The sequence below is a fragment of the Cavia porcellus genome, unplaced genomic scaffold (genome assembly GCF_034190915.1).
Source record: "Cavia porcellus strain 051 isolate PalLab524CR breed Dunkin Hartley unplaced genomic scaffold, mCavPor4.1 scaffold_21, whole genome shotgun sequence".
NCBI classification, from domain to species: domain Eukaryota; kingdom Metazoa; phylum Chordata; class Mammalia; order Rodentia; family Caviidae; genus Cavia; species Cavia porcellus.
The window spans coordinates 22,165,088-22,190,101 of record NW_026947504.1 but is presented as its reverse complement, the minus strand read 5'-3'; the positions used below and the strand labels follow the sequence as shown (position 1 = coordinate 22,190,101).

At 40.0% G+C, this 25,014-nt stretch overlaps 1 protein-coding gene across 1 annotated transcript in view; it reads left to right on the top strand.

Moving 5' to 3' along the window:
* The first annotated feature begins 2,359 nt into the window (after nt 1–2,359).
* Lmnb1 (lamin B1) overlaps nt 2,360–25,014 on the top strand; it is a 54,218-nt gene continuing 31,563 nt past the window's right edge. Inside the window, exons 1-3 of the mRNA XM_063232427.1 lie at nt 2,360–3,017; nt 22,920–23,076; nt 23,659–23,784. Coding sequence (XP_063088497.1) covers nt 2,662–3,017; nt 22,920–23,076; nt 23,659–23,784 — 639 coding nt within the window. The 5' untranslated portion in view covers nt 2,360–2,661. The remainder of the gene's footprint in view (nt 3,018–22,919; nt 23,077–23,658; nt 23,785–25,014) is intronic.

The window sequence follows — 25,014 nt, the reverse complement described above, 5'->3', positions numbered from 1 at the left end:
CTAACCTTATTAGAAACAGCTATATTATCTATAACCTTTAAACTGTGGAAACCAATCTTTATTGTTATTTTTATTATTCTAAAGGCAGAAATACAGACCAAAGGTTGAAGGGGAATGTCTTTGTAAGATTAAGAAAAAAGTTAAAGATGAGATCCATAAAAGTTAGTTTTAGAAATGCTTTCAATACTTTTTAAAATAATTTAAAGGAATGTGTTACTGCTATATTTCTGGCATAAAATAAGACAAAGGCTAAAATGCAAGACTAAATATATTTTTGTTTTTCTTTTTTTTGATTAAGCTATGTGTTATCCGTAAGATGAAACTACTGAATCACAGGGAAATAGCTCCACCAACCCTACTATGGCCAAAGGTCTAGATCTTAAGCAGATTTGTAAAATAATTCTGAGCAGTATATAAGCTTGCAGTTGTTATCCTATTAAAGGTAATAGGTATACTATATTTTAAAACGTGTAAGCTTTTAAAAAAAATCAAAATGAGAATTATAAGAGATTCCAGATAACCTAATGAAACATGATTTATTCTTATGCTTTTATAACTGAAAAGATATAAAATCTGACTTAGTAAAAAGGCTATGGATTCAATTATTTCTTCATTCATCAATACATATATTGAAGAGATACTATTTACCAATCAATAGCAAATCCTCCACCACTGGACTGTAGTGTGTGGTTTCCCAGTAACAGGATAACCGGATACAATGTATCTCCTACAAGAATCTGATTGAGGGACTCTATCTAAAGAAAACTATGTTACTTTGAGAGCAGTACAGGTCATGACCCAAGCACACAGTCTTAAAATTTCAAAAGGGAACAGAAAAATGTTACAAGAAATTTTCCAAATATATTTTAAAGTGTTAAGTAAAGAGGAGTAAGGAATGACTTGACCAAAAGGTTACCAACACCTTCGGAGTGGAATTTCAGCACTGGATCTAGCACTTGCCTTTTATTTCTGCAAAAGTGTTAGAGATTTTAAAGATCTCTTTGTTAAAATTATGTTAAAAATTATTTAAATGCTCATAAATGCCAAATACCAATGTTAAAATCGAAGCTTTTCAATTTGTGTAATTTTCCAGGACATAAAGAAATGCATTTTTAGGACCAATAAAGAGAAAAATGCAGCACTGAGGGTGAATATGCAGCCTAGTACCTTTCACTAATTCCATGTACATGACTTGATAAACGTTTTAAAAATATTCTGATCTCCATTCTTGCCGTTAAAATAACTAACCTGCACTTACTTCACAGATGCGTTCCTAGCAGTTTATAATGTGGTCTAAAGTTATAACTGGATTCTGGAGTTAAAAATCTCTGAATTCAAATGAAGTCCTGTACCTGGGCAGCTTTAATGAAAATTCATCTATAAATGGGCTATTCTTTTCCGATAGGATCTCTCCATGCAGGCTGGCCTCAAACTCATGGCCAGTCTCTTGCCTCAGCCTCCCGATTGTTGGGACTACAGGCGTGCGCCATCACACTAGGCCAAATGGGATGAATTTTGAAATAGAAATAATCCAGTTCCCACACCTCTGAACGGTTGCGACGACAAGCCAAGTTACAGGCTGCGTAATCCCAATAACCTTTAACCTACAAGTAAAACTTTTTTCACAGAGATTAGTAAATTTTCTACTAAATCCTTCAAGGTAAAGCGTTATTTAAGTAAGCTCAATGTTCTGAATCTGATTTTAACGGATCATGTCAACAGCTTGCGCTACACGTCACGGTAATCAGATCGCTCGCGAGCCGTTTCTGATTTCGCAAAACCTTACACCGTTAAGAAACAAACGCCCGGCGGGAAGCGACGTAAACGCGGGCTCCGGGCTTTTCCGTGGTGATGGACCCGCCGGTTCCGGCGCCGCAGCCGTCTCCCGGGACCTGTCTGGACGCGCGGCTTCGGGCCCGACGGAAACCCAGGTGGGCGCTGAGCCGGGGCGCGGAGGCCTGGCGACCTCTACACGGGCGAGCCCCGGGACAGCCCGGCCGCCCGCACCTCCACTGCGCGCAGTTCCGGACGTTTACATTTGAATTCTTCCAGCCGCGAGCCAGAAGGGCGGCGCGGACCCGGCCCGGAAGCCTCGCGCGTTTCCCGCCACTAGCGGGCCCCGCCCCCAGAGCCCCTGGGGTGCTGGAGACTCGGCGGGCGCGGCTCCCTGGACTCGGGACTAGCGGGCCCCGCCTCAACCCCGCCTCGTCCGGTCGGGCCCCGCCCCGTCCAGCGCGCGGGCCGACGGTTGCCTGATGGCCTGAGTTTGAATTTACTGGCCCGGCCCCCGAGTCGCCGGAGAGCGCTGCCCGCACCTCATTGGTCAGATGTAGTCACGTGGTGCCGCCATGTTGGCGAGCTCGGCGCCCGGCCCGCGCCCCCCTCCTCCTCGCGGCTGGCCTCCAGCCCCTCCGGGTCCCCGCCCGCTGCACCGCTCAGTTCCGCTCGGTTCAGCCTAAGAGGAAACAAAGTGCTGCGGGCGGGAGTCGGCAGCGGCTGCGCGGATCTATTCGCTTTCCCGCCACCCTCGCTTCGTCTTTCCCGCGCGCTCGCGTGTCGGTGAGTGCGCGTGCTTCTTCCCGGCGGGCACCGTAGGGCCGATCGCACGGCCCGCAGTCCTCCCCCGGTGTCCGCCCGCCAGGTGTTTCTTTCGCCGCCGCCATGGCGACCGCGACCCCCGTGCCGCCGCGGTCTGGCGGCCGCGCGGGCCCCACCACGCCGCTGAGCCCCACGCGGCTGACGCGGCTTCAGGAGAAGGAGGAGCTGCGCGAGCTCAACGACCGGCTGGCCGTGTACATCGACAAGGTGCGCAGCCTGGAGACGGAGAACAGCGCGCTGCAGCTGCAGGTGACGGAGCGTGAGGAGGTGCGCGGCCGCGAGCTCACGGGGCTCAAGGCGTTGTACGAGACAGAGCTGGCCGACGCGCGCCGCGCGCTCGACGACACGGCTCGCGAGCGTGCCAAGCTGCAGATCGAGCTGGGCAAGTGCAAGGCCGAGCACGACCAGCTGCTGCTCAAGTGAGTGCGGGCGGGGAGCGGGGCGCCCGGAGCCTGCGGGCCAGGAGCGGGGTCGGGTCGGGCTCTGGGAGGGCGGGATCGCGTTTCCTGCTGGCGCACGGTGTACGTTTGGCGAGGTCACCGCACATATCTCCTGGCCCGAGAGGGCTGCGCGGAGTGCGCGCCTGGGCAGCAACCGAGGAGCGCAGGTGGGGACTCCGGACACCAGAATCCAGGCGGCCCCTCGGCCCCGGCGCCTTGAAGGCCCAGGTACGTGGGGCCGCGCTCGCGCGTGCACGGGCGCGCGCCCCCGTTTCCGGCGCCGCAGACAAAGCATCTGGGGGGCTTAGGGAGCGGTGGCGGCGGCGGAGTAGGACGCGCTGCCCGCCTTGGAGAATGAATGAGCCGCGTTCGGAGGAAGGGGAGGGACCAGCCCGCGCGCCCGCGTCTCCCGGGGGTGGGCCCTGGTTTGGCGCGCTCGCCCCGGCCCTGTGACTTGCTGCGATCGCTGGCGCCTACTCTGGATCCACCAAGAAGGGCGGGGCCTGAGCCGCCCGGCGGCTGTGCTGGGCGGGGTTTCCCTGGGTTGGTAGCTGTCCTCAGGGGACGTGTCCAGGAGCGCTTTTGCCCACCGGGTTCCCAAAGATGGTTCGTGTCTGTAAAAGCTGCTGTTCCCCGAGCTGGAGTTGCCTACCCTCGGCCTTGGCCTCTTGGCTTACCCCACTCGCTTTTGCTCGAGATAGTGCAGTCGGTGGGTCCTCGAGAGGCCACTAGCGCCCCCACCCCGCCGCCGAGGTGTCATCGATATATATATGGAGGCCCAAGCTGGGGAGGGGAGAGCCCAGGGATTATGGAGCCTCAGCGAGGGAGGGTTTGTTACTCCACCTTAAGGGGGCCAAGTTCTCAGTACGTTGCAGAAGGGTCAATCTGCAGACCTTTTTGACTTTTCCTTGATTTTCTAATGATCAAAATGGCGAAATTAGCAGTTGGCAAAGAAGTGCTGATGACACACGGTAAAGTTGTAAATATTTGAGTCCACAATTCATGCTCTCCCTTGCCGCCGTTAGAATTTCTGGAGGTGCTGGATTCTGACTTTACTCTTAGATGTCTTTCTGTGTGTATTCATATGAATTTTCCTGTCTTTGTCTCTGTGTAACTATTTGTGTTTTTACTTCCTTTCCTCAGATGTTTAAGTGGTTAATAAAATGCGTTGAGTGCTGGGCGTGGTGACACACACCTGGCATCCCAGCGCTGGGGAGGGTGAAGCCAGAGCATCCTAGAGAGTTAGGCTATAATATGGTGAGTTCAAGGCCAGCTTAAACTGCTTAACAAGACTCTGTCTCCAGAAAAACAGTGTAAGTGGAATTTAATGTGCCCTCCTTTTTCTTGGGCTTGTGTTGAATTCCTGGGCTCAAACAGTGCCCCTTAGCCTGCACAATAGTTAGAAACTGAAGTGTGTCACTGCACATTTTGAGGAGGTGATCACATTTGTCTTTTTGTTCTCAGGTAGTTTCATATCTCAAAGCACGTACATGTGGGGTTTGTTTTTGTTGAAACAATGTCTTCCTGTGTTACGCAAGCTGCCTCAGCCTCAGTGCTGGCGCTTTCTTTATGTTTCTTGAACCTGTCATCACTTAGCATCATATTGAAATGAAAGGCTAATTCAGTCACTGTGGTCTCCATCCTTTTTTGTTGTTGTCTCCATCTTGCAGCCATTATTTTGTTTTGTTTTGTTTTGTTTTTTGAGACAGCATCTATATAGTTAAGGGTGGCCAGCAACTCATAATCCTCCTACCTCAGCCTTCTAAGTGCTAGGATTATACAGGTGGGTGCCATCATACCTGGCTCTCCAAATTGTTGTTGATTTTCTTCAAATCTTAATGTCATTGCTTCTAGACTTGATGTTAATACCACTAAGACAAAAATTGGGGGTAGTTATGTACAATCCATTCTGCGTAGCCTATGCAACTTTAGAGATGTCAAATAGTCATACAAATTAAATGTATGATAGGTACACAGTGTTAAATGTGTGAAGATACAAATATTAAAAGAATTAATGTCCAACTTTGTTGGGTTCTGTGGGAGAGATATCTAGAAAGCAAATAAAAGTTGTCTTGTCTGACCTGAGGCATTTTGATATTGGTGCTATAAGCTATCCACTGAAGGTTTTTTTGTTTTTGTTTTCACTGAAGGTTTTTCTACACAACACTGCTGCCACCTGGCTGACAGTAGTTGTAAATGTTTTAGGTTGTAAGATACCATACATGTTGGTTTCAGCATGATTAAAAAGTGAGAATACAGATGTTAGAATCAAGAATGTAATATGTGATGTTGTGGGAATCAAAATAGAGCAGAATTAAAGAATATTTAGTCAAGGAAAGCTTGTCTAAAGGGTTGACAATTGAAAATAATGTTCTCTAAAATAGCAAGTTGTTTTAGGATTATATTTTTCTTAGATCTCTTAATATCTGTGTATGCCTAGTGTAAGGGTCAGATTTATTCTCTTTTTAACATAGCATCAATTGCTCAAAACAGGCCACACTTTTTTTATTGTCTTTTTGAGACAGTTTCCCTATACATTTCAGGCTGGCCTTGAACTCACTTTGTTGCCTCCACTGGCTTCAAAGGCAAGGCAGACCTCCTGTCTCATCCTCCAGAGTGCTGGGATTATAGGTGGGTGCCACCTCATTCAGCAAGTCACACTTTATTTAGACTAATACGTTTTTTTGTACAATTTTGTTCCCAAAGAACTTTGCATTTTCTTCGTTGATTAAAATTATCCTTCAAGATATTTGTAAAGTTTTTGAAAGTATGAAATTATAGTATCAATAGGAATCTACTTACTTTCTTTGAGCTCTTTGCTTTTAAAATATGTTTTACATGTTGCCTTTCTTTAGTTTTTTTTTTTTTTTCATTTTTTTTTTATGAGCATATTTTTTTTTCCTTTTTTTTTATGAGCATTTTTTTTTTTTTTTTTTCCTTTTTTGAGACAGTCTTACTTGGTAGTTTAGACTGGTCTTGACTTCATTATGTAGCCCAGCCTACCTTGGATTCTTCTGCCTGACCCTCCTGAGGGCTTAGATTACAGGGATGCACCACTACTCCAGGTTGTTGAGGAATATTCTTGAGTTACTCAGAGCCTGGCATGGTGGTGTGTGACTATAATTCCAGCTCTCAGGATGCTGAGGAAAGAGGAACATGGAATTCAAGGCCACTCCGGATCACATACTGAGACCCTCTCAATAAAAAGGAGGAGGAGATTCAGAAAAAAATGACAGGAAATAAATTTTCTGATCCTGTGTTTCTAAAAATAATTATTTTGTCTCATACTTGATTGATAGTTGTGCTGTATATAGAATAGTATTTAACATTTTGTGTTACTACTTGGAAAATGCCAGTTTTGTTCCAGTGTTTCTCAGTGTTAAACTGATAAGTTTAATGTTAATTTGTTGTTTTCTGTTAGTAGGTATGTCAACTACTTCCCCCCAGAAAAAGCCTTTGGGAATTTTTTTACCCAGCTTTCCAAAATGTCATGCTTACAGGTCTTGGTGTCAACACCTTGTTATTTATTATGTATGTGAAAAATGAGTTTCTTCAATTTGAAGACTTTTTTTTCTAATTTAGCTCTTGGGGGCTTATTTTATTCCATACCTTTTCTGTGCTCTATTTTCATTTGTACTGGGGATTAAATCTACTGAATTAAATCTAGTGAGACTCTTCACACTGAATTCATATGCCTGTTTTTATTTTACTTTTTATTTTGGGACATATCTTAAGTTACTGAGTTGCCAAGAATGGGCTTGATCTTGTGACCCCTCTTGTTTGCCTTCTAGCATGTGCTGGGATTCCAGCATGTGCCACTATGCCTGATTCATGCAGGGAAATAACTCCTCAGCTCGATAGTTAGATTTGAAAGGCAGAAATCTTTTTTTTTTTTTTTAAGAGTAGGAAAGTTTTATTGGGGAATAGTTCCTGTGAGAAAAGGGGTCCCTTTGCACATTGCCACTGATGTCTTTTCTCCAAGAATAGCATATAGAGCAAAATCAGAGGTGTGTACACAATTACAAGGTAGTTACAAAGTGGATCGAACTACAGTCAACCAAGTCACATTGCAAGTGTAGCTGCTTAGCTAATATTGGTCCAGTAGAGAATCAGGGTTCTTAACAAGGGCTGACATCGTTAACCTTGGTTTATATATGATTTCCACAACAGGCACATTTTGGGGAAAGGATTCCAGGTGTCTGATGCAAATCTGGACTTAAGGGAGTGAATGGTACTAGTTACACTATAATCTTAAATTTCCATTCATTCCTTAGGGAAGTTTGCAAGTCTGGCCATTATGACTGTAATCCCGAGGCCTTGCCTTCTTCTGGTGTGCCTCCAGCCACAATTCTGTATTTTTCACTCACTTCCTAGAGTCCAGTCCCTCTCTGGCTAGATGTTAGTTACTATCGAATTTAACGGTCCGTAATATCCCCTTCTGAAGTGGTATCCCTAACTGTGACTAGGGGACAATGGGTGAAATTTCAGTCTAGCTGCATCGAGCTGAGAAAGGTTGATGTAGAGGAGACTGAAGTTGGGTCCTTTTCCAAGGAGCCTTAGATAGAAGTCATTTTGGGATTTAACAGTTATCAACTCTCCTTGTAAGTCTGATCTACTGGGTCCCAGTCAAAGGATTCTGGCACATGTTTTGTTGGTTCCATCTGCATGATATTTGGAGTTTGGCAGCCCCTCGGAGAGAAAAAAATAAGTTTTCCAAAAGATTCAACACAAGCACTAGAATGAAAAGACAACCTGGGGAAGAAAGCCATGTCTAAACACTGCTCCTAAGATGCTAGAATAATGATTATAATGAGTTGGTTCACTAAACTGCTCTGTGCATGGAGGTTTTCTATAAGTCTGATGTTTTAAGATTTTTTTTCTTCACCAGGACTGAACTGTTTATCTAAACATAACAAATTTTATTTATTAGTGCCCAAGGTTTTTTTTGTCTTTTTCCTTTTTATCGGTACCAGGGATCGAACTCATGACTGCCTGCTTACCAGGCAGGTGCTTATGCCGCTGAGCTAAACCCCCAGCCTTAGTGCCCAAGTTTTTCCAATCTTATATATGTAGTAAGATGGAAAGGTTGGTGATTTTAAAGGACAGTTTTACCGAAGGAATTTAAAATTCCTTGCTGAGTATTCACAGCTTCCACTGTAGTTTTCCAGCTTCATTGAACCATGATAGTGGTCCACTGTAGGTATACGTGGAAACTCAGCAGGGTTCAGTGATTGGAGGAGCCCCTTTCTATGTCTACCCTTTATTATTATGGTATTATTCTTATACATCTTTCGGTTATACTACTTGCTAGGTATTTATGACCAAGTTAAAGTGAGACCAGTGTTAATCAGAATTAACCTGTTGCTGTCAAGATGGGTAAGGCTCTGTAGGCCTTCCTTTTGGTACCATGTACAGTGTCTCAGCTCCTCTGTCAGTGTCAGCTCCTAGCATAGGTCCCGATCTTGCTTGACCATGTAGTTGTCTGTGAAAACATGAGGCACTTTTTTCTCTCCGATGATCCTTTTTGGCATACTGTGCATTAGCTGACTTCTGTTTTCTGGGGTACAGCAATCTTGCTTGGTGGATTGGGTAACTCACCAGAGTTATAGGATTTTGTGGAAAGATCGCCTCGTGTTCTGGGTCCATGTTGACCTTGCAATGCCAGAGCCAAAATACTGGCTGTCCTTTTAGCCAGTTATCTTTGTAGTACTGGTCTCTAAACCTCAGTCATTGAACACCCAAAAGAGAAGACTGAGAATGTCAGTATTATAGGGAGAGCAGTAGATTTAATTTTAGGATCTTTTCTAGATGTCAAGTATCTTCACTTCTATAGTATATCCAATGATCTGTTAGTTCTTTACTCATCATGGGTGACTTAGAATTTGAATGCCTGCAGAATGTTAGCAGATAATGATTATGAAGTTTTACAGAGAAAACAAAATCAAGGGCAACATAACATTTTTGCATAACAATCTTGGTAACAGAATTATCTCTGAAACATATTTAAATCTCCATTTAAGTATGGAGAAAGTTTTTAGTCAGCTACCTTTATGTAGTTGCAAAATACTAAATGGCATAAACTTACTAGATTTGTTATCTTTAATTATCCTGTTATCAGAGTGACATTTAAGTAGAATGTATTTGTTTATAGGTGTACTTTACAGGTTATTAGTGTCTAACCTTTAATCTTTAGAATGACATTGCCTGAAGTGCATATTTGACATCTTATAAGTGTTTACAATGTTTAACTAATAGTCACTTAAGCATAAGTCTTGAAAAAGTAGCCACATCATTTGGCTGGCTGTCCAACACTGGACTGGCATGCACATTTCATCACAAATAGGCAAGAACACAAGTAAGGGAGAGCCAGATGCTTGAGCCTAAAAAAGTTTGAACATAAACAACATTATCTGAAAGTTCCATTATGGTAAAGTCTTTTCCAGCTTCATATCTTTGAAGGCTCGTACACTTGGGAAACATGTGCCATTTAGTATGCTATGGTGCATTTGTCCATGAGGTTAACAATAATTGGTATCATAGCCATATAGAAATCTTTAGTTTTTACTCTTATGACAAGTTTAGACTCCTTTAGCAGGTTTTCTAAGGTATAGCTACCTGTATGGACAAGAATTAAATACATCTTTACAGCTCTACTAATTTTAGGAAACAGTGTTAATGACTCAAGTAGACTTATCTAACATACAACTATCTCATTTATACAATAACAAAATGCATATTTAATCAAAGCCAGTAGATGTAGATCGAATTTAAATATCAGGACCAAATTTAAAGAGATAGCAAATTTCAGTCAATTTATTTATTTAAGGTCTAGACATACTGGATAGTAGAGAGCACCTATTGGTTACTCTGTATGTATTAAACTTAAGTAGTCTAAACTCTGTAAACTTTAAATATTAGACTTATGTAGCATAGCTTCCTTTTAGATATGTGCATGCATGTATGTCCAAATATGTTATGTCATAAACTAAGATTTATTTAATCGGTCAAGAACTGTTACTGAAAATATTCTACAGGCAAGCATTTAAATAATCTTTGTCTTGGTTACTTTTCTCATTGCTGAGACAAAATACCCGATGCCCAAAGTAGAAAGAGGAAGGGCCGAGGATGTAACTCAGTGAGTGGCACAGTGCCTGCTGGCCAACATGAGGCCCTGAATTCAATTCCTGGTACTCCCCCAAACACAGAACAAAGGAGAAACATCTCCTTTATTTGGCTGACAGTTTGTACAGGTGTCAGGTCATAATCCCCTGGTTTCAAGGCAGAGAGGCATGGTAGTGGGGCATCACAGAGGAGAATCAGTGTGTGGCAGAGCCAGGGAAGCAGCAAGCGCCGAGCAAGCAACCAGCAGCAAGTGGCAAGAGCAGCCTTTTCTGTCCCTTGTGTTTTAGCCCAGCGATTCTGCCGCTGGGCCAGCAGCACTCACAACCAGGGTGGGGGACCCTCAATCCTACCCAGAACTGTGCCAAACTAATCCGATGATTAATTTAGTAACTACACACCCTTGATCCCAGATCCAGATCCAGCCTCCTCTGAAAAGCCCCACGTGTGCCTACATGAGGCTTTGGGGGAACATTCAGCCACACACTGTGACAATCTTTAACTTTAAAACTATTTTTTAAGTAAGCAAAAGCCTAATGATGAACACAGGAAACATATTTCTTATTTTTTGGTACCGGGGATCGAACTCATGACTTCGTGCTTGCTAGGCAGCTGCTTACACTGCTGAGCTAAATCCCTGGCCGGGAAACTTATTTTAGTAAAATATAGAACCTTTTGCTTTTAAGTCTAGAGCATTGAATATGTTAATGAAAGCTTATTGCTTTAAACATAGAAAGCTTAGCCTTTTAGTTATAGCTAACATAAATGTATTTTAACAGTTGCTTTAAATGACTCTTGAGAACCAAATCATAAACATAATACCTTTAACCAAAGAAAAACTCTTAAGTTATTGTGGACAACCTACAGTAGACACAACATTTATAAAACCAATCTTTTATTATTTTGGTTACCTAACATCTTGGATGAAAATGTTATTAACTTTGAAGACATCTTAATTTTTACTCTTGGTTTAAATTCACCTTCTGTTAAGCTATATGAACAAAGGCATTTGAAATAATGTCTTGAGTGTATAACTTATTGAAATAGAAGTTTTAGAGTAAAATATGAACCTGAAAGTTAAGAGACAGAAATATATACATGTTAACCTAAATTATGTGTAAGCTTTGAGGCTGTCAACTTTCTGGCTGGTAATATTTAAAGCCAGTTTGACTGCCGTGAAAGCCTCTACAAATTGTTTTCTATGGAAATCTCAAAAAGAACTAAAAAAAATAAAACTACAAAGAAATTGTTGAGCTTAAAAATACATTTTTCATACACACAGCAGCTGCAGGTGCTTTACCCAGTTATTAACACCCATTAGACAGATGGACAAAGATACACAAGGTGATTGCATTTAAATCAGAGTGCACTGTCAGATATATTTGCCCATGTTGAATTACAATAACTGTTTCATAAGTTTCAGGTTTATAACTATAAATAGACTAGTTAGAATTTTCTTGTATGTCATCAATTAATGGTAAACTTCTGTATAATAAGAATTAAAAGGGAACAAAACCCTTTTATATCTGTGGAAGCAAAAAGCTGGGTGTCTGTTTCATCTGTTTTTGTAAAAGCCTGTTTTTAAGATGGGGCCTAGGCTAACAGTTTATGTTATTGGAGTAGCTAGCTGTACAGTCAGTCTTATCAGTGTTGCTTTTGTCGTTAAGATGGTTCCATAGCCTCAGCTGATAGCCAAAACAGCTGTTTTGATGGTCACATGTAGTTGTTCTCTCTAAAGGGACAGACTATTAAAGGTAACTTTATTTTTATTTCCAAGGGATACTTGTTTTATTTCTGATCAATAGTTGACAAGTTAGAGTAACTGAAGCGCTTAGGCCGTAGACCCTTAGTCTTTTCCTTCAGGTATGGAGGACAAGGGAAGGGAGCCTCGGGCTCAGTAATAGTAGATGGATCAGACTGTGTGACCAAGGACCAGAGGCATCTAGCCTTCCGGTGGCTCCATCTACGTCTCAGACAAGTCAGGAATGTTGCTCAACGCCAAGGAAGTCTGAAGGGAAGGCGTCCTTCTCTGTTACGTATATACAGTACAATTCCAGCTATGAATCAGTGCCACTATCAACACTTCCCTGCGCACTCTATTTTGCCTCCAGGGGTTAGGTTAGCCCTTGGTGGGTACAGAAAATATTAAACAGTTCTTTTTAGAGTATCAAGGTCAAATAATTTCCAGAGTTTAAGGGACTACACTCCAAAGGAATGAGAGAATTTGACATTGAGTTTCCCATCTGCAAGACGACAAGGGGGAAGGAAGGCATCCTTTTGTAATCTTTCACGGTTTTTGTATGTCTTGAAAGTGTCTGCCTCTGAGCTTTCCTTGCACTGGAGCAGATGGCTGCCATCTAGAGAGTGACCAGAAGGTAAATTGGCCAGACTAGCCATTCTTACTGAGGCACATACCTCATTACTCTGAAAGCTCATTTCAATTCCATAGTTTTTTCAGAAGCATAAGCTACAGTTGATTCCCACTGTAACAGCCATGTTTAAGAAAGAAAGAATTTTTTTTTTGTCAGTACCAGGGATTGAACTCACAACTGTGCGCTTGCAAAGCAGGTGCTTATGCCACTGAGCTAAATCCCCAGCCCCTGAAAGAAAGAATTGCCCCCCCCCCCAAAAGCCCAATGGTCAAGAGACCTGCACAAGTACGTATTTTCTGTCAGTCTTGCTGATCCCAGGTGCTGGCCAAACCCTCATATGTGTCTTTCTGGATGAGCATGAATTCCATTTCCCTTCTAATTCAGGGATGGGGATTGTATGATCTATAAAGGAATGCCTGTGGATAAGCACTTATTTTGTAGGCATTTAGGAGTATCCAGTTGAAAAGGAAAAAGATTTTCAGGATCGTAAAGAGAAGCATGTTACCATTTATGGCAGTGATAATAACCATCCATAACAGAGGTAAACTGGCAAAACTTGTCCCCTAGCCTCAGACATACCCAAGAGTGTGACCTGCAAAGCACTTAGAAATTCAAAAGCCCTTCCAAACAGCTATCTATAACAAACCATCTTGTAACTGCCAAACAAGTCAAGAAAAGAATACAAATACTCAGCAACTAGTGTAGAAGTCTAAATGCGACATAGGAATACAAGACCCTACCTGAAAAAAAAAGTTCCATCAAAAGAAATTTAAGTAGCAAGACATCCTCTTCTCTGCCCTCAACTTTTAGTATGACTCAAGCAGCCAACAAAAGGCATAAGTAACCAGCAAAGAATGGATGACAACACTCGAAGTAGTCCGGAGTCCAGTCCAAATAGTTAGGGGTGCCATGAAATAAAAGCCAGCTTTCACCTCCTTCCATTTACCTTGGTGAGACCTTTGAAATGATACAGGAGAAATGCAACTCCCAACCTGCTAGATGTCAGAGGTGCCAAGTTTGCATCCCCTGAAATTAACAGTGGAGGGGCTGGGGATTTAGCTCAGCTGCATAAGCACCTGCCTTGCAAGCAGGCAGTCGTGAGTTCGATCCCTGGTACCAATAAAAAGGAAAAAGACAAAAAAGAAAAGAAAAAAAAAAAACTTGAAAAGCTGCCAAACTAACTCTCAGGTTTGTCTTTGAGGATTATGAATTAATTAGGAAAATAAAATAGAGGTTCACTAGAATACAACTAGTATAATTAATGCAAAGGATTTTTTTTGAAGTGCTGAGCAAGCAAATTCACAGTCTCCATTTAAAGAAAAATGAAGGTGTCTCTTCTGAGGGGTCACATTGCTTTGAGTGTGAACTTTAATTCTGCCTCATAAAATCTGACTAAAAAAAAGAAGAAAGATGTTACAGGAAACAACAGATTAATGCCTATTAGATGTTAGGTCTTAAAACTGCTGTTTTTAAATTCTTTGAGGTATTGTGTATAAATCTTATTTAGCAAATTTTGTTTCCTTCTTTAAAAACAAATTGTGATTCTTTTAAATTAGGAAAATGTAAGTTTGCATAAAATTTTAAAGCATGTTTTGTCATCGCCACTATTGTACATATGAACCTAAAGATTTTTTATTTTTTTTAAAGAGAAAGCCAAACAAAACAGAATAAAGCTAATCAGAACAAAACAATAAAAACAATAGAGTACTTCAAAATATAATAGGGAATCAACAATGACTATTAGAATGTCTTGTTTATTTCAAAATAGGTGTCCATACCATCAGATGTAATAAAATCAAAACAAAACAGAATAAAGCTAATCAGAACAGAACAATGAGAGCAATACAAGATTTCAAGACAAGATAATAGGAAATCGACAGTGGCTACCATAGAAACAAAAGAATGAAAGCATAAAGAGCATAAAACCAAACAAAACAATAAAGCTAATCAAAACAAGACAGTGAAAGTGATACAGGATCTCAAAATAGGACAATAATAGGAAATCAACAGTGGCTAACATAATGCCTCTTATCTTCAAAATTGTTATCCATTCTAGCAGACAATAAAATCAAACAAAACAGAACAGAATAAAACCAATCAAAAGAAAACATTGAATAAAACAATAAAATGGAACAAAACAGTGAGGACAATATTGGATTTCAAAAACAAGAAAGAAGGAAATCCCCTATATTTGCCATATTGCATATTATCCTCTTAATAGATGCTCAGACTACCGAACAATACAAGCATTAAGTTGTTTTTGTATCTCTGTGTTCCTCCAAATCAGCCAGTTGCTTGCTTTTTGAAGGAGGGCTATTCTTGTCTCCCAGCTTGTGTGCTGGCTGACTCATGGGAAGGGCGAATTGGCTTGTTTCTCTTCCTGGGCCCCACGTCGCTTGTGCCCGGTTGCCTGTGGCCGCTCACTGGAAAGGCGAGTTGACTTCTTGTTACTCCTAAGCTCAGCATGGCTTCTGCTGACTCACAAGAAGGACGAATTGGCTTGTTTCTCCTCCCAGATCCTGCATGGCTTCCACCAATTCACAGGAAGGGCAAATTGGCTTCTTTGGAAATGAAGATTTGCAGACTTTCTGTCTGTGTTCCTGAGTAGGGCTGCTTTGATGGAGTATTTACATTACGGGATTAGCCCTATCTGTAATTGGGGGAAAATAACATTCTTTATTTTGTGGAGATTGTTTTGTTTAGTATATTAGTATGGAAACTTAAAATGAGGAATTTGGATTTGTTTTTTCATTAAAAATGCATACATAGATGCCAGTGTACAACTAATAAGTATAAATGACTGGAGCACTGTAGAGAGTAGTAACATGAGATGGAATGATGTGTTAGTCATGAGAAGGTGTTACTTTTATGTTTGTGACTTAAAGCAGTTACTTGAGCCTTTATTTTCTCATCTTTGTAATTGGAATGAGGACTAATGAGTTTTCAGAACCTTAGGAAAAATTAAGAAACTTATACTTTTTTTCTAGCCTGTAATTTATTTGTCTCATAATAATAAAGGAATTTTTACCCAGATTAGCAATTTGAAGAAATTTTGTAGTATGCACAATGCTAAAACTTTCTTTAATTTGAGAAAGAAAGTTGAGGTTTATTCTTTATTTCGCCTTGCCATATATTTCCCCCATTGGCATTTTACTTTTTTTACAAAAAACATTATGAGTAGAAAGAAATTTAGGAAATGCTCACTCTTTAAACTGTATCTGTTGTATTGTCTTGACATTCATATCCTTTGGCTTTTGAACTTAAAGTAATAAATTGCTGGTCTCCTTGTAAATGTTTTCTTCTACTTAGGATCTTCATTCCATGTGTTACTTGTTCCTGTTTTTGTTTTTTGGTTTTTTGAGACAGGGTCTTACTGTGCAGTTTAGGCTAGCCTTGGACTCGGGACCGTTCTGCCCCAGCCTGTTTTTTTTCTTTTATTTTTTAGTATACTGATTTTGGCTGAAGCAAATTGATCATTTATACTCTAGCCTCAATTAAAAGAACTGTAAAACTTTATAATGTGAATTTTTAAGAAAAGAATTGTAAGGGCTTGTCCGCGTCATGTTATTATATGGAAATACTTGAGATGATTAATAAAGGGAAAGGTTATATTTTGGTTTACAGTTTTGGAGGTTTCAGTCCATGATCTGCTGACCCCATTGTTTTGGACCTGTTGTGAGCCTGTGAGTCATGGTGGGAGTATGTGACAGCAATGTCTGCTCACCTTATATCCACAAAACAAGGAAGAGGAAGAGACCAGGGTCCCCCAGCTCCCTTTGAGGACACACCTGCAGTGTGTCCCTTTGTAAAGGTTTTGCCATCTCTCAGTAGCAGCACTTTACAACCACACCTTTAACACATGGGCCTTTGGGGTACTTAAGACCCAATCCGCAGGGCAGGACCAAACCCTGAGAAGTGATATTAAAGTGTAGGAAACAGGTCCTAAGAAATTAGACTGTCACAACATATCCTTCCCATACTGAAAAGGATGTTTGGTAGAGCAAGATAGTATATGGAACTGTTTATTTAACTTAGGGGCTAAGACTAGGTAATCTATTGGCATACTCAGATTCAAGGAAATGAAGAATGAAAGATAAAGCATTATAAAAAGACACTGCCATGTCTTTCTTTCCTTTGCACAGTAACTATTATTGTTTCTTTCATTTGTCCATATGATGTTACCTCCTTTATGTCCTAATTGTGGAAGTCTGTGTTGGGCACACATGGTAAAATGATCCCCATGTGTCAACTGTGCGATAAGTCTCTATCTAACTGAAAATGCCAGTTATTTTAGGACTCACAGAAGTTTGCTAATTAAAAATGTGACTCCTTTCTTCAGTATTGTTTTGTGATTAAGGAGATTGTACTTTGGCTGTCATACTTGAGAAATTTTTGGTAACTTCCATTACACCAAAATAGAAAATGAGGCAACACAGATGAATATTAAGGAGAAAATAAAAATTACCTTTGGTTATATCTCCCAGAAATGAGGATTCTGAAGATTCATATCCTGTTATCAAAACACAGATTCACAATATTGATAGATAAACTTTGTTCATGCAACACTAATTTGTGACATTTTTACATGTTGGTAAGTGTACATTGCCATCATTTTAAAGATTTGACAAGATAGTTTATTTGATCTTTTAGCTTGTTATGACCAAAGAAATAAGCTTTGCAGTGACTGATTCTAACCAATTTCTCAGAGGCCAGTGAGGGCTGTGATTACCTGGGAATCTTTTTGCTATCGATATCAATTTCTTCCCCCTGGTTAAACTACAGGATAAGTGCTACCTACTTTGCTGGTCCACTGTTAACCACTGGATAATGACATGCAGTTTTATCAATTGTGATACCACCAGTAGTGCTATAATACCCTTTTCCTATTTGGAAAAGTTTAATATCTGAATTTTTTTTTTCTGGGTACCAGGAATTGAACTCAACCTCATGCTTGCCAGACAGACAGATGCTGTGCTGCTAAGCCATATCCTTGGCCCAAATATCTGATTTTGTAGGTTTGTTATAATCTTTATTATTATTTTTGCAGTATTGAGGGTTGAACCCATGGGTGCTCTGTCATTGACCTACTTCCCCAGATTGCTTGCCCCTCCTCCCTTTTTAAAAAATTTTTGAGACAGGTTTTTCCTAAATTGCTAAATTACCTAGTTTGGATTTGAACATGAAATTCTCCTGCTCAGCCTGCCAGAGTACTAGAATTATAGGCATCCATCACCACATTAGGCCCTTTTTTCTTTATATTTTATTTTGAGACAGGGTCTTGCAAAATTGCCCAGGCTGGCCTTGATTTTTGTCTCAGCCTGCTGAGTAGCTGAGATTACAGGCATGTGTCATGACTTTTAATTTTTGATTGATCACGTTTATTGTTATATTCATGTTACTAACATGAAAGTAAAAAGATTCTATACTTGGATCATAATCTTAAGTTTCTGCTAATACTTTGGTTGGGGCCTAGATGCTGAGTGAGGCCTTCTTTAGCTAATCTGCTTAGATGATCTTATATTTTTTGCTTTCATTTGGATTTGTTGGTCAAGGTAGAATATCAGTACTTTTATTGCGGCGGGGTTCCTCAATTACTTGATTTCATGAATATAGACTGACCTAGACAGATTACAAAGTTGTGCAAGATGATGTCAAGGGGTGAGAGGTTGCTCACTGATAGAATGCTCAGATGTGAAGCTTTGGTTCCAGTCCTTAGCATCCTTCCTCCCCCTCAACTGCTGTCATTGATTTTGTGCCAGACACCACTGTTTAGGGTTGGCAGATAATGTCTTTTAAGCCTTTTAATCCTGAGGCTCAGAGGTTGTTTTGTTTGGGTTTATTTAGAGAAATGAATGGTGGAACTAAAATGGATTTTAGCTCTGCCTTCTAACATTGTGATAGGGTTTTTATATATATCAATTCATTTAATCCTTATAGATAGCAATGTGTGGTTCAGCAGGCATTCTTACTTATTGACAGGAAAGAGCACTATTAGCTGTGGAGACATGAAGTCTTACCTAAGTAAGACAGTTGTTTTTCAGGTCCCTATTGCAAATGGCGCTAGATATGTGTTCACATTGTTCATTCATAGTCTCTAGGGAGATAATTTGGGTTTTGTCAGGAGACACAATAATTGAAATGGTGTTTGAAGTTTGCTAATGAGGAACAGGTAAAGATGAGCCACTGAAAGACTTACCTTTTCTTAAAAAGTATGCCTTAATAATTTAAAAGAAATGAAAGCTTCTGTATAAAATCTATAATACTCATGACAGAAGTGTTCTTTCATTCTTTATTTGGCACCTATTTGTAGAACAGGTATTACATGACAGACCTTGAACCAGATGCTGGCAATAAAGATGGGACACTCAGTCCCCTGGTAAGTGCTGTGATAGCAGTAGCATGTGGTGCTGTGCAGAACCAGCCCTGCTTTCTCAGGCAGACTGGGAGCCTTGTGGAATTCTGAGGCTGCTCTTGGGAAGAGATAGTGAGTCTGAGCTAGGTATTAGAAGTAAGTAAGAGTTTGCCTCTTAGAGAAGGTACAAGGACAGGGAATTGTGAATGTCAAGTAATTCATAGAATTAGAGCCATATATGTGCTAGATTGGATAGAATTGCGTTTTAGGTAATGAGAAACCTGGACTTTCAGGCTGAAGAATGACACACGATCAGTATGACTATGGGGTGGGGAGGGTATAGGTAAACATTAATAAGGACATTTTGGGGGAGTAATGAGATAGCTAGGCGGTGGGAAAGGAGAGAGTGGCTTTTTGAGATCATGAGCGTGGGAAGTCCAGGTTGGCTGTCCATGCCTGAGCACCCTGCCGGGGACAGTGTTGCTGTTAACAGACTGATGGGGAAGCAGTTTTGGAGGGCTCTGCTCAAGGTTAGTGGGGAGGTTTGTGGTGGGTCCCGGGCTTTGAAGTGGAGATGTCATCTGGCAAATTGGAGTACTCAAAAGGCGTGGAAAGCATCTGCATACTACCAGACTAAGTAGAAGAAGGCAAACCCATCTCAAAACCCATAGAGAAATAGGAAAGGAGTATTGTCCTGGAACATGGAGATGTTTCAGGGGTGAGAGATGGTTGAAAGGTATAAAAAGAATTTATTGTCTGTGTGCCTGGGAGATGACTGTTGCCTGTGGAGAGCCTTGGCAGGCAGTGGAGCTAAGCACTGGCCACAGCTGAGGAGAAATGAGTGGAAAGAGATCATGAATTTAGACCATTTGGTCAGGAATGTCACCCTGAAGGGAAGGGAACCTACCCTGAGGTAGTCTTACTGTGTAGTCTAGGCTGGATTTGCATTTGTTCTGTAGCCCGGGCTGTCCTTTGACTTGTGATCCTCCGGCCTCACTTTGCAAGTGCTGGGGTTATAGATTTTCATCATCTAGCTGGGCTCCTTCAGGAGTCTTTGTGAGTTACATTTATTGTAATTGCTCAGGAGTTCATTAATTTTCCTGTGGAATATTTTAGATCACATCCGTTGTCTCTTTGAAGTAGGATGCTATTTTGGATGGAAATGAAAATGATCCATGAGTGTTGGAGCAAATGCACATTGAATATACTACTCAATTCTATTTATTATACAGTAAGATTATTTAGTTTTGAAACAAGGTCTTTATGTATGCATATTTATAATGTTTACTTTAAACTCAAATTATTTTCCCTCTAAAAGCCAGGACTGTGGCTAGATAATAAAGGCCATGTAGTTTGTGAGTTCAGTGTGGAGTATCCCAGAAACTGATTTATTCGATAGTTACTGAATAAAAGCACTAGTGTTGAACAGTGTTCAGCTGCCACCAGACAGCTGTTTAGAAGAGCCTTGTAGTATATTAAAATGTGAACAGAGGGCTCAGACAGCTGGGCCTGTTGGCCTGGCTGTGTAGTGAGTCCATTTTGAGGGAGTGAAATAACAGTTTTGTATAGAATGATTTCTGTTGTGTTCTCTCTGCATATGAAACATTTCGTAGTGGTTCCCTTCCATGCCTTGAAAATTTCCTAAGTAGGAATGGCCCTGAAGTGAAGTTAGTAGTAGGTGCTAAGTTAAAACGAAGCCTGCACAGGCAAGGGCAATGCTTTATGAGCATTCTTTTTCCTTCATCTGCCTCTGTAGAATCATTTCCATCTAAAGAATTACAATGTATGTATTAGTAAAAAATCCTCAATTGTATGAAAAGTAGACCCTCAATAATTATACAGATTGAAGATTCTTTTCCAATTGTCTAATGTCTACTTTTCATGAAGATTTATAATAGCTTCTCAGAAATACTAACAACTGGCGTTAAGCAGACCAAGCAGATTTTGTTATAGAATATTATGAATGGATTTGAAACTGAGTGATTTGAGAATGGTCTGTTTTCTTTTTATTTATGCTGTTTTAAAAGTCTTTCACATACTAAGGTAATCATTAAAAAAACCCAGGTGATTCTAGTTCTGGTTTTTATTTTTAGAAAAGTGAATACTTCTTGACCAGTTTATTTATTTAGTTTTTAACTGTATAGTTTTTAAAAATCTGTATTTTAGCTCTATCAGCATTATATCTTGAATGAATTTTTCTGTAAGAACACATCTCTGACAGCTTTTTATTTATTTATTAAGCACTTAATAAGTGCAGACTCTTGACCTTGTTCACACTGGTGCGTATGTAGTATAATAAAAATCTTTGTCAAACTTTATAGTTAATATCTAGAAATTATACTTTTTCTAAGTATTCTACCGATTATGAAACCTTCTATAATTTAGATCTTTACTTAATTTAACTGTTTGCACATGAATTTTGGTATATGAAAAATCAAAGAATAAAGACAAAAGTACTTGAAGAAATACTACAGAACTGAAAAAGAAGAAAACCAATTGGTTTATATAGGTCCTGTGCTAAGAGTGGCCCTAGCTACTTTTAATGAGTATTTTAGAGAGTGTTTAGAGTGTTTTTTTTTTAGGTTTGTGCTACTGAACAAACTAGAAATTTCATTTAGCTGAACATTTATGTTAGGTGTGATACAAACTAAGGAAATGTTAATGGAAAGGTAGTAGCTTGCCAACATCTAACTAATTGAAATAATTTTATAATCAGCTTTTAATGTATTAGTCCCTATAAATTCAGCTATCAATTTATTTTGTACCAATTCTTAGCTTCCTGTCTTTTTTTGAGCTCATGATTATGATATGCTTACCGATTAATTTTTAAGTAGCTATTATCTATACTTAATTGGTCTTGAATGATTTTCTGCATTTCTACTGTACTTCCATAAGAGCTCCATTGAGTGTTTGTAGCTTTTTGAAACTGGGTACATTTTCTGATCGCTATTTTCTCACTTGTGCGGCTGCTTACCACGAAGGAAGGCTCCTTGCTTTCTCGGTCGGTCCCCCAAGTTCCAGCATGGCTGATTGTTGAGAAACACTGACTTGTTCTTTTTTTGTTTCTTGATTTAGTTAAGTAAATCCACAAATAGCCACACAGTACCACTTTGAGTGGCACCACATTATGATCTGAGATTTAAACACTACATGGCTCAGTAGAGCTTGTTTTGTTGATGCTGGGATCACACCCAGGCCTTTGAAGGTAGACAAGTGCTCTATCACTGAACTGTGTCCTCTACCCAGATAATTAATTTTGGGTCAGTAGCTTTTGTGAGTATTGTGTAATGGTCTACCTAATAGTAATTTTATGTTAAATTGTATGTTATGGCATGTCCCATTAACTTGTGGGTTGAAATAGTGGTTCCTCAGAACGCTTGATTTCATTTTGAAGAGACTGAACACTTGAATAAGCCATTTTAGCTGTAAATTGTGACTGTATGGGATTCCTTTTTTGTATGTGTGTACAGTTTCCCTCCTCTCTCTCTCTCTTTCTCTCTCTCTCTTTCACACACACACACACACACACACACACACACACATACACACGTTTTCTGTTAAAGCCTGCCATGTTGTGGTCCTTAAAAAGACAGGCTTTAGGGGGAAATGTTTGCTAAGATACTGTATTTATAGTTGTTATGATGCCAAAATGAATGGTAACAAATTTTTAAACTATATTTTCTTAACATTTGATTAATTTCTCCAATGTGTTTTAATATTACAGAATTACTTTAAAGTTGCTGTTAAAGATTCCTTTTAGTCCATCCTCAAATGCCAGTACTCAAAATATTCTTTTGCAGAAATAACTTATACTGGACTTCTTTGTTCCCAAATTGTTAGTAATCATGTGACAGTGAAAGAGAATATTGTTGTTGACCAAAAACTCGAGGTCTAATGCTTCCAAATTGTGGCTGTGTTTTTAGTAGGTTTGGACAACCTTTATTTAAGCTGCTGCTTTTCTCTCTTGGATAGGGAAGGAGAAGGCCTGAAGTCAGAGGTATAATTAGATGTCTGTGCCCTTTTTCAATTGTATTACAGTTATGCTAAGAAAGAATCTGATCTTAATGGAGCCCAGATCAAACTTCGAGAATATGAAGCAGCACTGAACTCTAAAGATGCAGCTCTGGCTACTGCACTTGGTGACAAGAAAAGTTTAGAAGGAGATCTGGAGGATTTGAAGGGTCAGATTGCCCAGGTAAGGCGCTGCTGCTACTTTGCTATATTGAACAGGTTAATTGCCATCTGTCTTAAGCTTTGGTTCACTTGATTAAATTTTTTGAAGGGAGGAGGGGGATTCTTACTTAAGCCTGTTTTTGCTTGCCTGAAGAAGTCTTGAGGTATCTTACCATCCAAAGTATGATCACCTTCTCAGTCATGCTATTTAGATTATGTTCTCTTTCTCTCTTGTGCAAGTACTTACTCTGTTACTCTGTCTCTTACTCTCAAAGTCTTAGTTTGTTACCATACCAAAACATGAGGTGGAAAAAGAGATTTCATAATGCTGTTCCAGTGAACACAGAAGAAATGAAAGTGGTCAGCTAAAAACCATTGATTTGCAAAACATCAGTCTCTTCGATTTCCCCCATTGGCAGTTATCAACTTGATAGGTGATCTGTTAATGCTATCCTGTGCATGAGACCAATAAATGAATGCAGTTCAGTGATAAAGGTTCACATGAGGAGTCATACATTGATAAATACATAGGAACTATGCCACATGCCTGATTGCCACATGAATTCTGTATAAATTTTATCACAATTCTTTTTCCTTCTAATAGTTGGAAGCCTCCTTAGCTGCTGCCAAAAAACAGTTAGCAGATGAAACTTTGCTTAAAGTAGATCTGGAGAATCGTTGTCAAAGCCTTACTGAGGACTTGGAGTTTCGTAAAAGCATGTACGAAGAGGTAATTATATATAATTTTACTTTTAAAAGGAAAAGATATACATAGAAGTATAAACAACAAATATATTTTATTTATGATTCCCTTTAGTGTATCAGATAAAGATGGTAAGATTTGAGATTAGGAGAGTGTTTGCAAGTCATCTGTACAAGGCACATCTGTAAATCTAATATAGCAAAATGGAAGTTTGTGTTAGTTACCTATTGCTGCCTAATGAGTTAACCTAGAGCTGTAGTGGCAAACCTTTTTTGTATCCAAACTGCACGCCAAAATCTACTTAATTTATCACAAAGTGCAAACACTACTGTTAAACCTGAATACTGAGGTTTTGTTTTAAAACAGTTCATGCTTTAACATCTTTTTGTCTTAAAGAAAGAAAAGTAAACACCTGTAGCATAGATTCACTGTCACCAACCTAGAGCCACAGACCTGGTTGATTGATTGATTGATTTTTCTGGGCCTTTGCATTGAGCTGTATCCCTTGGCCTTTTTAAAATTTTTATTAAAACAGTCTTGCTAAGTCACTAAGTTGCACAGGATGGACTTGGATTTGCCTCAGCCTCTTAGAATGCTGGGATTCCAGATGTATGCTCATTCAGCTCAGCATTTTATTTCTGAAGGCCAGGAAGCTGAGAGCTGCTCAAAATTTCTTATTTAAAACAAAATACTGTTACAGCTATTTTTCTTCCAAGGAAAGTAAAGGCTGTGTTTGATAACCCACAGCGAACAATGTTACGTAATAGTTAACGAACTTTATGAAAGTAGACTTACTTTGTGTTTTTGGAGACAAGAGTCTTGCTATGCATATTCTAGGCTGGCCTAACATCACATTGTAGCCCTGGCTGGCCTTAAACTCCCAGCAATCCTTGCACCTCAGTCTTCCCGCTGCTGGGATTACAGATGCGCACCACCATACCCAGCTTATTTTGAGAAAAGGTTGCTATGTACTCCAGGCCTTAAACATCTTTTGTAGCTCAGGTAGGTGTTGAATTCTCAATCATTTTAGCTCAGCTTTTTCAGTGCTGGGATTAAACGGATGAGCCACTACAGTGGCAAAATATCCATTTTACATGTAGTTGATTTACATTTTTGTTTTGGTTTGTCTTTAGTCTGTTATTATTAATGTGTGTGTAGACAACCAGGAGTATTTTTTTTGTAAAGTCATTGTTTCTATATAAAATAATTTTAAAAATATCAGTGGAAAGTATTGGGGGGGGCGGGCCTTACTCTTGC